Source organism: Triticum urartu, chromosome 3 (genome assembly GCF_003073215.2).
Source record: "Triticum urartu cultivar G1812 chromosome 3, Tu2.1, whole genome shotgun sequence".
NCBI lineage: Eukaryota > Viridiplantae > Streptophyta > Magnoliopsida > Poales > Poaceae > Triticum > Triticum urartu.
In genome coordinates, this window is record NC_053024.1 from 199,977,321 (window position 1) to 199,991,968 (window position 14,648).

General features: G+C 39.3%; 1 protein-coding gene and 1 pseudogene across 1 annotated transcript; one reads left to right on the plus strand and one right to left on the minus strand.

Annotated features, from left to right (window-relative positions):
• Positions 1–373: 373 nt before the first annotated feature.
• LOC125542191 (BTB/POZ and MATH domain-containing protein 2-like) lies at positions 374–1,405 on the minus strand. The gene has a single exon (XM_048705147.1). The coding sequence runs from the start codon at positions 1,403–1,405 to the stop codon at positions 374–376; it is 1,032 nt and encodes a 343-aa protein (XP_048561104.1).
• A 2,364-nt stretch (positions 1,406–3,769) lies between these two features.
• Positions 3,770–5,514, plus strand: LOC125546776 (annotated as a pseudogene).
• The last annotated feature ends 9,134 nt before the right edge of the window (positions 5,515–14,648 follow it).

The following is a 14,648-nucleotide window of genomic DNA, read 5'->3' on the forward strand; positions in this document are numbered from 1 at the left end:
CCCTCCGCCCCCTGGAGCCCGACTAGATGCTCTGCCGCACCCTGCGTGTGCGTGCTGTTTTGTTTCTTTAGGGCTTGTTGAGCTGTGCCCTCAGCATTAAACCTTTGACTACTTGACTGTACTAGACCTTTGTGTGTGTGTGTGTGTGAACCTTGTTGGATGTTTGGCTTGGGCAGTTGCTTTATAATATAAAGCGGGGTGAAAACCTTTTTCGGTAAAGGATAAGTATCCAACATCTTGACAAACGAAAAACATTAGCAGAGTAATACTGTTTTCACCGAAGCTTCAGATATATTCAAATAAACTAATCCTTCATCAAACAAGTAGCAAGATATGTATGTGATTTAACATGCATGCCAATGTGAAATGAAGACTATATCATGTAGAGCCTAGTTGCCTTCTCCCACAGTTCCAGTAAAGCCAAAGGACAGGTTCTTTTGAGCTCAACATATCCCTGGCTTGCTATTATATCATCCACTTTACCCAAAGAGGCAATAAATTCAATGCAAGCATCAGTCAACTTGTTGCAGTGATGCTGATCAGCCAAAACCAGTGTAGTCACCACGGTCTTCACATCTATGTTCTTGCAAAGGATGCTTTCACATATGATCTTCAGTCTTTCCATGGCATACCGATCCGCGGCTACAAGCAAATGTCCAATAATCTCTTTGTACTCATCTTGATATTGGTAAAGATCATCCATGGTGGGCAACGAATCGGTGTATATAAAATGGAGCAGGGCCTCGAAGACTAGAGGTTGCATGTCGCCGATGATAACACGACCCATATCATTTTCCCTCAAGGCACCGTACAACTCTTCTTTAAACACCGGCGACCGCATTGCGAGCACTATCTTGTGGGCAGGAAAAGCCTCCCCTTGAACCTCGAAGGTGACATCGCTTCCCTCTTTCCGTTGCCACAACTTCCTGAGGTGATCCGTGATGTCGGATGGCGGCAACAGCACCTCAGCAAACGATTTGGGCGCTTCCGTGCAGATAGTGATGGCACACTCAATTGTGAGGCGATCGCCGCGAAGGTAAGGCGACACCTCGAGCTTGTTCTTCTTCATGCACTCGGGATGGCCGAAGCACGTTCGGTCGCCAGAGTCGAATTCTGCGGCGACCGTCCTCATCGTACGAGGCGCCGTTGATCCTGTGATGTCCACCAAACTGAGCTCGAAGGTTGCCCTCACCTTGGCCTTCTTGCTGACCAAAAAGAGATAGACCGCCACATAGCCTCCGGAATGCCCAAGCACTCCTTCCTCATAGAAACGAATCTGCCAGTCGTAAGAGCCGACGGTGAATACTTCCGATGATTGTACGTCGAGGCTAACTCGGCCGTACCCTGAGACCTCGAACACGAGCGAGCCCCGCCCTGCACGTCGCGTGGACGCCGTGCATCCCATCGCCGCCTCCGTTGCCCGGTTGTCTTGTTCGTGGCCGGGGTGGTGGCCGGTGGCGGGGGAGAAGAGTTTCTTAGGGTTTCTTATTAGGGGTTTTCATTTGTATGGAGGGTTGGACCGGGAAGCGAAAGGAAAGAGGGTTGGGCCGGGAAGCGGAACGCGCTTCGCTATCCTCTCTAAAATCGGGCCCAGGAATCCGAGTCGAATTCCTCCTCCGGACCGAATCAAATCGTGGGACGTCCTATACGCCGCTCTCTGGACGTAGCTGGGAACCGAACCTCGTACCTCATGATACAGATCAGGCGCGGCCACCGACTGACCTATCACGCGTTACCGACAAGTTTGCAGCGTCCGTTTTTAAGAATCAACCCCACACAGCAGATCCGAATTACTTTCAGCATTTTAAAAGATTATTTTAAACTAGGTGTTTTCTGAATGCAAACACTTTTCAAATTGGGGAATTGCTTCAAAAATGATTTCTTTTAGAAAAGGAGGAACATTTTTCGAAATCACAAACAATTTTTCCCAAAACAGGAACAATTTTTGAAATTCCAAAAGAAAATTGGGCAAATGCAAACATTCTTTAAACTCCTGAACAAATTTGAAAACACGAACATTTATTTGAAATTTGTGAACATTTTTAAACGGGAACATTTTTGGAAACTCCAAAAAATGAAAAAATGAACATTTTTTAAAATATGGTACAAGTTCTGAGAAGTTGTGAATTTTTTTAGCAGAAACATTCGGAACATTAAAAAAAACACAAACAATTGTTTTAATACACGAATATTTTTTGAAATTATGAACAAAATTTAAGAAAAACTACCTTCAATTTTATCATCTTTAATAAGCTAAAACTTTTTTTGAAATTTGTGAACAGTTTTCAGAAAATAAAAATAACTTTTAAAAACAATTTTTTTAATACACGAACAAATTTTGCTAAATACGAACAAGTTTTGAATTTATGAACATAATTTTAAAACACTAAAATTTTGAATTCTGATATGTTTATAAACGCACAAACATTTTACAAAAATTCCAAACTTTTTTCTGAAAATAATATAAAAGAAAAAAATTAGAAAACTAACATAAAGGAAAAAACGAAAAGAAAAAGAATCAAAAATAGAGAAACCAAAAAAGAAACAGAAACCAAAATTTGAAGACGCAAACATATTTTGAAATTCATGAAATTTTTTTGAAAACAAGAACATTTTTTGAAACTTGTGAACAATTTACGAAATTTGGATATTTTCTGAAACTCCGAAAATAATCAAAACATGAACATTTTTGGCAATTCACGAACAATTTTTTATAATGGGACCTAGTTTTGTACCGCCCGAACATCTTTTGAAAAGTTGTGAACATTTTGAACAAATGATTTCACAATATTTTTTTAAATAAGAACATTTGTTGAAAGTCTCGAACATTTTTTTAATTTATGAACATTTTTTGAAAAACAGCCATTCTTTGAAATTTCAAACGTTTTTTATGAACTTAGTTTAAAAAAGATAGAATAACCTTGAAAAGAAAAAAGAAAAATAAACAGAAAAAAAAGAAAAAGCAACAAAAACAGAAGGAAAAAACAGAAAACCGGTCAAAGAAACAAAAGCCGGTTCAGGGAACCTTCTAGAAGGTTCCCAAAACCGGCTGGCTAGTTGGGGTTGTCGTCTACGTAACTGGGCCGACCCATAGTGTCGCTGCACGGTCGCTCGCCTGTGCGAAGCGCCGGCAGTTTGGCGCAAAGCGCGTCAAATAGGAAATTCCTCAAATCGTCTCGACGTCCCGTTAAAAGCCAACATCAATTGGACCTCCCAAGCACCGAAGCGCTGGCACCGACGACAAACTACTAGTTCCTCGGATTATCCACGGTAATGCCTAATACACTTGTGAATATCCACTAGTTAATACTCCCTTCTTTAGTGATCTGTAAAAGTTCTTATAGTAGTTTACAGAGGGAGTACCATATAATCTTGGAGGAACTCTGACTTCTCATATTCAGTTTTACAAATGGGGGCCCATCAAATGTGCAAAGCAACATCATCAAACCATACCCATGGGAATTCAATCTATAAGAAGGCGAGGTCCCGCGTTAAATTGGAAGGCCTTCCAAATGTATGCCAAATTTCCCTTTTTCTGATATACAGTTGAGTAGAACTATAACTTGTAATCTCAAGCATCTATATTCCGTTGACGCAGGATGTGATGTGAACAATTCTGTCAAAGTTGCCTCCTAAAGAGATTTCAAGGGCCAGCGTTTTGTCAAGTCACTTGAGATATATGTGTGATATTTCTTGCCACAAATTATGTTTCACTTGTGCTGTTGGGTGTTGCCGTGATAGTTTTTCAAGAAAAGAATATTGTGAATACATGCAGAAGTTCATTAATGATGGCAATGCAGTTTTGAGAAATTTCCATGGCACGGTGGTCGAAGAATTCCATGTCAAATTTGAATTTGGCATCATGTTGGCTACTCATCTCAATAACTGAGTTGATTTTTCTGTGTCGTCATAGACAAAGAGCATTGCTATCAACTTATGTCCTGTTAACAAGGCAGTTTGGGATATCTTTTGTTACATATTTCCATTTCATCTTTTGGATACTGAAAGCATATCACGTCTAGAATGTATTCAACTAAGCTTTGTATCCTTCAGACAACCATTCAAATTCAATTGTTTCCCAAGCCTAAGAAAGCTTGACCTGGAATTCATGGATATCACTAGAAAAGATCTTCAGGTCATATTCCAATTGTTGGTATCTTAAATGGCTAAGCTTAGTCAGATGCTTCCTGGATGGCGAACTAAAGTCGGATCATCCGTTGTCCCACCTACGACACCTAACATTTATACGTTGTAGGCTGACCAGGATAGAACTTATAGTTCTAAAATTGGATACCTTTCAATAATTCATTGTTGAGGAAATCGTTAACTGGTAGCTGCTCGGTTGGCTGGCGAGTAGGGGATTAATAGGCTAATCGGCAAGTTAATCGGCCATTTAATCAATTACTCGGGTGATTAATCGGTTAATCGGCTACTCGGTGACCCTACGAGTAGGGATTAATCTGCAAGTTAACTGGTTAATCGGATGAATTCTTGAACAGGGTTCAATATGATGGACCCATTCTTCTTATTGTTATAAATCAAGACTCGAAGCTGGAAAATGCAAATATATGTTTCTCCATGACAAATTTTCAAGACGTTGTCGGTACACTTCTCAATGGTATTTCGAGCATGGAAAATCTGACGCTACAGATTTTTAACCCACGGCTAGAGGTTTGCTCCTGCAATGCCCTTGATGTTACAATTAAGTTTATGTAACATCGTCTAGGCAATCACCTTTGTTCTTTTGTCTTGCAGACGCCATTAGTGTTGAATAGCACATGCTTGTTTTCCCATCTTAAGTGCTTACAGTTGTTAATGGGTATAACAGCTGAAGATACCGATAAGCTTCCAAATGTGGTTTCCATTCTTTGGACAACTCCGTTTATTGAGAAGTTAGAGATCCATGTAAGTACTCTTCTTGATTCTTATATATGCTACTCGTAATAGATTTCCTTTTTCTTTTGGCAGCACATTCTATTTGGTTTTTGTCCTATTATCTTGTTTCTGTTTGTGGTAGTTTATTATTTACTTCTTTCTGGGATGGAAAGGAAAATAATAACGTGATATACAAAATAGCCGCCTCCAAAAATATGCTGTTAGAGAGACATTGTACACCGATCGATTTAGCAAGACAATTCTCTACACACTATAGCGTGCTATTAATGGTGCTATAGAGCGCTTTTTTCAGTGGGATCGATGCAAAAAATTGTATCGCAAGCAATTGAGTTGGACACCAAAGTTCAAATGGTGGGACCTTAATACATGTGTAATGGATTAGCATGTATAAGTGCTAATCATATATACTACCATGTTTTCATCTTGCAGTTCACTGTCGGTTGTCACCTTTGTTTTGCGGACAAGGGTACTCCGGGCAATCAGCCCCTTCAACAGCGTGAATATAAGTATCTGAAGAGTATACACATGACAGGATATAAAGGAGCAGGAGATCAACATGAACTTCTTCTACATGTTGTGGAGAATGCCCTTGCGTTGGAGGTATTAACGTGGAGATAGCTCAACGGCTTGATCAAGATCACTACGCAAATGTATTTTGCAAGAAAAAACGTTGCTCCGAGCGTGTTGCTCTGCATGCTATATCTTGTCTCAATGCAAAACTTTCCCCAAAGGTGAGCTTTACGTCATGTAGGTAGGGCTGCTTTAGAGGAAGCAAGTTTGTATTATACCAGTAAGTGTGCATGTGCAATGTGCGTCTTGTTGAAATGCAAAATTTGAATTTCTGAAAGCACAAGTGCTCCCTGGGTGATTTTGGTAATTAATGTCAACATATCTCTTGTTGGACTAATACTTTTATCTAGTATATTTCAGATGAGTTCAACAGTGGAGTGGCGTGGACAAGAGTATGTGGAACCCCTTCAATATGCTAAGGACAGAAGATTGGCAAAAGCTCAAAGCTCAAGACTCTACATTTTCATTTTAGTGATCCAAGATCACATTGAGTCCATAGGAAAAGCCAATACTATTAAAAGGGGGTGAGGTGTTGCTTAATGGCTTGTTTGCTCAAAGTGCTTAGTGATATGCTCCAAAGCCCTAAACCACTTTCTCATATCCATATATGTCCTAAATCTAAAGTCAAACTCGGCCCCACCGATTTGATCTATCTGGCGCCATCGAGTTCATTTGACATAGCCACTACCAGAAATCCTAATCAGTTCGATCTCACCAATGGGATCTCAGTCTCACCCAGATGGGCTTGCAAACTCTTTGTTGCCTCTTGCAGTTATTTCGGTCTCACCGAGATATGCAATCGGTCCCACCGAGTTTGCTTGCCCAACTCTCTGTTTGCTTATTACCAAAATCGGTCTCATCGAGTTTGAGTAATCAATCAAACCGAGTTGAGGTTTTACCCTAACCCTAGCACACCGGTCACATCGATTTGATCATATCGTTCCCACCAAAAATCCTCACGTTCACATTTTGAACTAAATCGGTCTGATCGAGTTTGAGTATTCGGTCCCACCAAGTTGGTAAATTGTGTGTAACGGTTAGATTTTGTGTGGAGGTGATACGTCCATTTTGCATCATGCTTTTATATCGATATTTATTGCATTATGGGTTGTTATTACACATTATGTCACAATACTTATGCCTATTCTCTCTTATTTTACAAGGTTTACAAAAAGAGGGAGAATGCCGGCAGCTGGGATTTCTGGGCTGGAAAAGGAGCAAATATTAGAGACCTATTCTGCACAGCTTCAAAAGTCCTGAAACTTCACGGAAGATGTTTTCAGAATATATAAAAAATACTGAGTGCAAGAAGTTCACCAGGGGGGCCACACCCTGCCCATGAGGGTGGGGGGCGCGCCCCCCTACCTCGTGGGCCCCCTGGTGGCCCTCCGATGGCCATCTTCTGCTATATGGAGTCTTTCGATGAGGAAAAAAATCATAAGCCATCTCCTCGGACGAAACTCCACCACCACGAGGCGGAACCTTGGCGGAACCAATCTAGGGCTCTGGCGGAGCTGTTCTGCCGGGGAAACTTCCCTCCGAGAGGGGGAAACCATCGCCATCGTCATCACCAATGCTCCTCTCATCGGGAGAGGGCAATCTCCATCAACATCTTCACTAGAACCTCTCCTCTCAAAACCCTAGTTCATCTCTTGTATCCAATTCTTGTCTCCAAGTCCGGGATTGGTACTAGTAGGTTGCTAGTAGTGTTAATTACTCCTTGTAGTTGATGCTAGTTGGTTTATTTGGTGGAAGATCATATGTTCAGATCCTATATGCATATTAACACCCCTCTGATTATGAACATGAATATGCTTTGTGAGTAGTTACGTTTGTTCTTGAGGACATGAGAGAAGTCTTGCTATTAATAGTCATGTGAATTTGGTATTCGTTCGATATTTTGATGAGATGTATGTTTTCTCTCTTCTAGTGGTGTTATGTGAACGTCGACTACATGACACTTCACCATTATTTGGGCCTAGAGGAAGGCATTGGGAAGTAATAAGTAGATGATGGCTTGCTAGAGTGACAGAAGCTTAAACCCTAGTTTATGCATTGCTTCGTAAGGGGCTGATTTGGATCCATATGTTTCATGCTATGGTTAGGTTTACCTTAATAGTTTTGTTGTAGTTGCGGATGCTTGCAATAGAGGTTAATCATAAGTGGGATGCTTGTCCAAGTAAGGACAGTACCCAAGCACCGGTCCACCCATATACCAAATTATCAAAGTACCGAACGCGAATCATATGAACGTGATGAAAACTAGCTTGACGATATTCCCATGTGTCCTCGGGAGCGCTTTTCTCTATATAAGAGTTTGTTCAGGCTTGTCCTTTGCTACAAAAGGGATTGGGCCACCTTGCTGCACTTTATTTACTTTTGTTACTTGTTACTCATTACAAATTATCCTATCACAAAGCTATCTGTTACCACTTATTTCAGTACTTGCAGAGAATACCTTGCTGGAAACCGCTTATCATTTCCTTCTGCTCCTTGTTGGGTTCGACACTCTTACTTATCCAAAGGACTACGATAGATCCCCTATACTTGTGGGTCATCAAGACTCTTTTCTGGCGCCGTTGCCGGGGAGTGAAGCGCCTTTGGTAGGTGGAATTTGGTAAGGAAAATTTATATAGTGTGCTGAAATTTACTTTCACTTGTTACTATGGAAAGTAATCCTCTGAGTGGCTTGTTCAGGGTATCTTCATCCCGACTAGTAGAGCAAAGAGTTTCTCCTCAACCTACTGAAAATTAAAATGTCTGCATTGAAATTCCTTCGGGTATGATAGAAAAACTGCTAGCTAATCCTTTTACAGGAGACGGAACAATGCATCCTGATGAGCACCTAATATATGTGGATGAAGTTTGTGGATTATTTAAGCTTGCAGGTGTACCCGAGGATGTTATTAAGAAGAAGGTCTTCCCTTTATCTTTGAAGGAAGATGCATTAACATGGTATAGGCTATGTGATGATACGGGGTAATGGAACTACAAACGATTGAAATTGGAATTTCATCAGAAGTTTTATCCTATGCATCTTGTTCATCGTGATCGCAATTATATATATAATTTTTGGCCTTGAAAGGGAGAAAGCATCGCTCAAGCTTGGGGGAGGCTTAAATCAATGTTATATTCATGCCCCAATCATGAGCTCTCAAGAGAGATGATTATTCAAAATTTATATGCTCGGCTTTCTGATAACAATCACACCATGCTCGATACTTCTTGTGCTGGCTTTTTTATGACGAAGACTATTGAATTCAAATGAGATTTATTGAAAAGAATTAAGCGCAACTCTGAAGATTGGGACCTCGACGAAGGTAAGGAGTCAGGTATGACACCTAAGTTTGATTGTGTTAAATCTTTTATGGATACCGATGTTTTCCGTAAATTTATCACTAAATATGGGCTTGACTCTGAGATAGTAGCTTGTTTATGTGAATCTTTTGCTACTCATGTTGATCTCCCCAAGGAGAAGTGGTTTAAATATCATCCTCCCATAGAAGTAAAAGTAGCTACACCTATTAAAGTTGAAGAAAAGACTATCACTTATACTGATCCTATTGTTCCTACTTCTTATGTTGAGAAACCACCTTTCCTTGTTAGGATAAAGGATCATGCTAAAGCTTCAACTGTGGTTCGTAAAAGCAATATTAGAACATATACACCTCCTGAGCAAGTTAAAGTTGAACCTAATATTGCTATTGTTAAAGATCTCTTGTCTGATAATATTGATGGGCATGTTATTCATTTCCTTGATGAGACTGCTAGAATTGCTAAACCTAGTGCTAAAGATAAAAACAGACATGTGGTAGGCATGCCTATTATTTCTGTTAAAATAGGAGATCATTGTTATCATGGCTTATGTGATATGGGTGCTAGTGCTAGTGCAATACCTTATGACTTATACAAAGAAATTATGCATGATATTGCACCTTCTGAAATAGAAGATATTGATGTCACAATTAAACTTGCCAGTAGAGATACTATTTCACCAATGGGAATTGTTAGAGATGTTGAAGTCTTGTGTGGGAAAACTAAATATCCTGCTGATTTTCTTGTTCTTGGTTCCCCACAAGATAGTTTTTGTCCCATTATATTTGGTAGACCCTTCTTAAACACTGTTAATACTAAGATAGATTGCAAAAATGATGTTGTTACTATCGGTTTAGATGATATGTCTCATGAATTTAATTTCTTTAAATTTAATAGACAACACCGTGAAGAAGAATTACCTAGTAAGGATGAAATTATTGGTCTTGCTTCTATTGTCGTACCTCCTAGTGATCCTTTAGAACAATATTTGCTAGACCATGAAAATGATATGTTTATGAACGAAAGAAGGGAAATAGATGAAGTATTCTTTAAATAGAAACCTATTCTGAAACACAATTTGCCTGTTGAAATCCTAGGGGATCCTCCTCCACCCAAGGGTGACCCCGTGTTTGAGCTTAAACCATTGCCCGATATTCTTAAATATACTTATCTTGATGAGAAAAAGATATATCCTGTTATTATTAGTGCTAACCTTTCAGAGCATGAGGAAGAGAGATTATGGAAAACTCTGAAGAAGCACCGTGCTGCTATTGGGTATACTCTTGATGATCTTAAGGGCATTAGTCCCACTCTATGTCAACATAAAATAAATTTGGAAGAAGATGATAAACCAGTTCGTGATCATCAACGACGGCTGAATCCTAAAATAAAAGAAGTGGTAAGAAAGGAAATAAGCTCCTTGAGGCAGGTATAATCTATCCCGTTGCTGATAGTCACTGGGTAAGTCCTGTCCATTGTGTCCCTAAGAAGGGAGGTATTACTGTCGTTCCTAATGATAAAGATGAATTGATTCCTCAAAGAATTATGACAAGTTATAGGATGGTAATTGATTTCCACAAATTAAATAAGGCCACTAAAAAGGATCATTACCCCTTACCTTTTATCGATCAAATGCTAGAAAGATTATCCAAACATACACATTTTTGCTTTCTAGATGGTTATTCTGGTTTCTCTCAAATACCTGTATCAGCCAAGGATCAATCAAAGACTACTTTTACTTGCCCTTTTGGTACTTTTGCTTATAGACGTATGCCTTTTGGTTTATGTAATGCACCTGCTACCTTTCAAAGATGCATGATGGCTATATTCTCTGACTTTTGTGAAAAGATTTGTGAGGTTTTCATGGACGATTTCTCCGTCTATGGATCTTATTTTGATGATTGCTTGAGCAACCTTGATCGAGTTTTGCAGAGATGTGAAGAAACTAATCTTGTCTTGAATTGGGAAAAGTGCCACTTTATGGTTAATGAAGGTATTGTCTTGGGGCATAAAGTTTCTAAAAGAGGTATTGAAGTTGATAAAGCTAAGGTTGATACTATTGAAAAGATGCCATGTCCCAAGGACATCAAAGGTATAAGAAGTTTCCTTGGTCATGCCGGTTTTTATAGGAGGTTCATTAAGGACTTCTGAAAAATTTCTCGGCCTCTGGCTAATTTATTACAAAAAGATATACCATTTGTTTTTGATGATGATTGCGTAGAAGCATTTGAAATACTTAAGAAAGCATTGATCTCTGCACCTATTGTTCAGCCACCTAATTGGAATTTACCCTTTGAAATTATGTGTGATGCTAGTGATTATGTTGTAGGTGCTGTTCTAGGGAAAAGAGTTGATAAGAAATTAAACGTTATTCAATATGCTAGTAAAACCCTAGACAATGCTCAAAGAAATTATGCTACTACTGAAAAAGAATTCTTAGCAGTTGTATTTTCTTGTGATAAGTTTAGACCTTATATTGCTTATATTGTTGATTCTAAAGTAACTATTCACACTGATCATGCTGCTATTAAATATCTTATGGAAAAGAAAGATGCTAAACCTAGACTTATTAGATGGGTTCTCTTGCTACAAGAATTTGACTTACATATTGTTGATAGAAAGGGAGCTGAGAACCCCGTTGCAGACAACTTGTCTAGGTTAGAAAATGTGCTTGATGACCCACTACCTATTGATGATAGCTTTCCTGATGAGCAATTAAATGTCATAAATGCTTCTCATATTGCTCCATGGTATGCTGATTATGCTAATTACATTGTTGCCAAATTCATACCACCTAGTTTCACATACCAGCAAAAGAAAAAGTTCTTCTATGATTTGAGGCATTACTTTTTGGGATGACCCACATATTTATAAAGGAGTAGATGGTGTTATTAGACGTTGTGTACCTGAGCATGAACAGGAACAGATCCTACGCAAGTGTCACTCTGAAGCTTATGGAGGACACCATGCTGGAGATAGAACTGCACATAAGGTATTGCAATCTGGTTTTTATTGGCTTACTCTCTTCAAGGATGCCCGTAAGTTTGTCTTATCTTGTGATGAATGTCAAAGAATTGGTAATATTAGTAGACGTCAAGAAATGCCTATGAACTATTCACTCGTTATTGAACCATTTGATGTTTGGGGCTTTGACTATATGGGACCTTTTCCTGCCTCTAATGGATATACACATATTTTAGTTGTTGTTGATTACGTTACTAAGTGGGTAGAAGCTATTCCAACTAGTAGTGTTGATCATAACACTTCTATTAAAATGCTTAAATAAGTTATTTTTCCAAGATTTGGAGTCCCTAGATATTTAATGACTGATGGTGGTTCACATTTTATTCATGGCGCTTTCCGTAAAATGCTTGCTAAGTATGATGTTAATCATAGAATTGCATCCCCTTATCACCCTCAGTCTAGTGGTCAAGTAGAATTGAGTAATAGAGATCTCAAATTAATTTTGCAAAAGACTGTCAATAGGTCTAAAAAGAATTGGTCCAAGAAACTTGATGATGCATTATGGTCCTATAGAACTGCATATAAAAATCCTATGGGTATGTCTCAGTATAAAATGGTTTATGGAAAAGCATGTCACTTACCTCTCGAACTAGAACACAAGGCATATTGGGCTATTAAAGAGCTCAATTATGATTTTAAACTTGCCGGACAGAAGAGGTTATTTGATATTAGCTCACTCGATGAATGGAGAACCCAAGCCTAAGAAAATGCCAAGTTGTTTAAAGAAAAAGTTAAAAGATGGCATGATAAAAGGATATAAAAGCTTGAGTTTAATGTAGGTGACTATGTATTGCTATAAAACTCTCATTTAAGATTTTTTGTAGGAAAACTTCTCTCTAAATGGGAAGGTCCTTACGTTATCGAGGAGGTCTATCGTTTCGGTGCCATAAAAATCAACAACTTCGAAGGCACAAATCCGAAGGTGGTGAACGGTCAAAGAATCAAACATTATATCTCAGGTAATCCCATAAATGTTGAAACCAATGTTATTGAAACCGTAACCCTGGAGGAATACATAAGGGACACTTTCCGGAATGTTTCAGACTCTGAAAAAGGAATAGGTATGTGGTACGGTAAGTAAACCGACTCCAAAACAATTTTAAGGCAATATTTCTCCGTTTTGGAATATTTAGAAAAATAGAAAAATAAGAAGCAGCCCGGGAAGGACACGAGGCCTCCACGAGGGTGGAGGGCGCGCCCTACCCTACCGGGCACGCCCCCTACCTCGTGGGCACCTCGTGCGCTCTCCGGACTCAGTTTTCTTACACGACACGTATTTTGGTCGGTAATAATTCATTATATAATCTCCCGAAGGTTTTGGCTCCCATATCACACAATTATCCTTTGTTTGTGTTTCGAGCTGTTGCTGCTACAGATTAGAGCAAGATGTCTTCGCAAGAGTCAGTCGATGAGAGCCGGGTGTCTCATCTGGAACCGAGGTCAATGACAAACAACAATGTTGACCTCTTTGGGCCAGCAACGGAGGAAGAGATGGAGGCTGATTTGAAGAGGATAGATGCCATGGAAGAGGATCAAGAAGTCACTTCCCGCTTCCGAGCTGGATTTACAATGGGAGAACTGCAGAGCTCGGCTATTCCAAACTCGGTTATCCCTTCCAATGTTAGATTACTTTCTTATGAGAATGTGAAAAAGAGTGTCACTGGTTCTCCCGCAGCTATGCAGCACCCTTGGGTGCAGGGAGCTTTGGCTGTTACAGGAAAACTCCGAAAGGAAATAATGGACCTCAAGCAGCAAGTCAATAAGCTCGAGGAGGAGAATCGTATCTTGAGGGGCATCATCGCCAAGAATAACACATCACCATCCCCGAAAAGAGAGACATAATCACATGGGTATGGGCACTCCCCTTGGCAACTGCCAAGCTTGGGGGAGTGCCCCGGTATCATATCACCATCACTTTTATCTTTACCGTTTTTCTTAGTTCGGTCCTTTTGATAATATCTTGATCTAGTAGCATAAAGTTTTTAGTATGATCTAGTTGTGAGCTTTGCTTTATGATCCTTCTATGTAATCGAGTCCATGAGCTATATATAAGAAAGATTAGTGTTGAGTCAAGGGCTTGATTATTTTGCCATGATCTTGAGTGGATAAAAGAAAAGAGAAATAAATAAAAAAGGAAACAAAGAGATCATATGGATCTTATGGAGAGTAATGAGCTCACATAGAAAAAGTATGATGAATAAAAGTTGTTGAGAGTTGACAAACATAGTTTTGGTCATCGTTGCAATTAATAGGAAGTAATAAAGAAAGAGAGGTCTTCACATATAAATATACTATCTTGGACATCTTTTATGATTGTGAGCACTCATTAAAATATGACATGCTAAAGAGTTGACATTGGACAAGAAAGAGAACGTAATGGGTTATGTTTTCTTACATCTGAGATAAATTATATTGTCATGGATCATCCAACTGTTGGAAATATGCCCTAGAGGCAATAATAAAATGATTATTATATTTCCTCGTTCATGATAATTGTCTATTATTCATGCTATAATTGTATTATCCGGAAATCGTAATACATGTGTGAATACATAGACCACAATGTGTCCCTAGTGAGCCTCTAGTTGACTAGCTCGTTGATCAACAGATAGTCATGGTTTCCTGGCTATGGACATGGGGATGTCATTGATAACGGGATCACATCATTAGGAGAATGATGTGATGGACAAGACCCAAACCTAAGCATAGCACAAAGATCGTGTAAGTTCGTTTTGTGAGAGCTTTTCTAATGTCAAGTATCATTTCCTTTGACCATGAGATTATGCAACTCCAAGATACCATAGGAGTGCTTTGGGTGTATCAAACGTCACAACATAACTGGG

Excerpts from the sequence above, each read along its gene's own strand:
- LOC125542191 (XM_048705147.1), bottom strand. The coding sequence starts at position 1,405 with ATGGGATGCACGGCGTCCACGCGACGTGCAGGGCGGGGCTCGCTCGTG.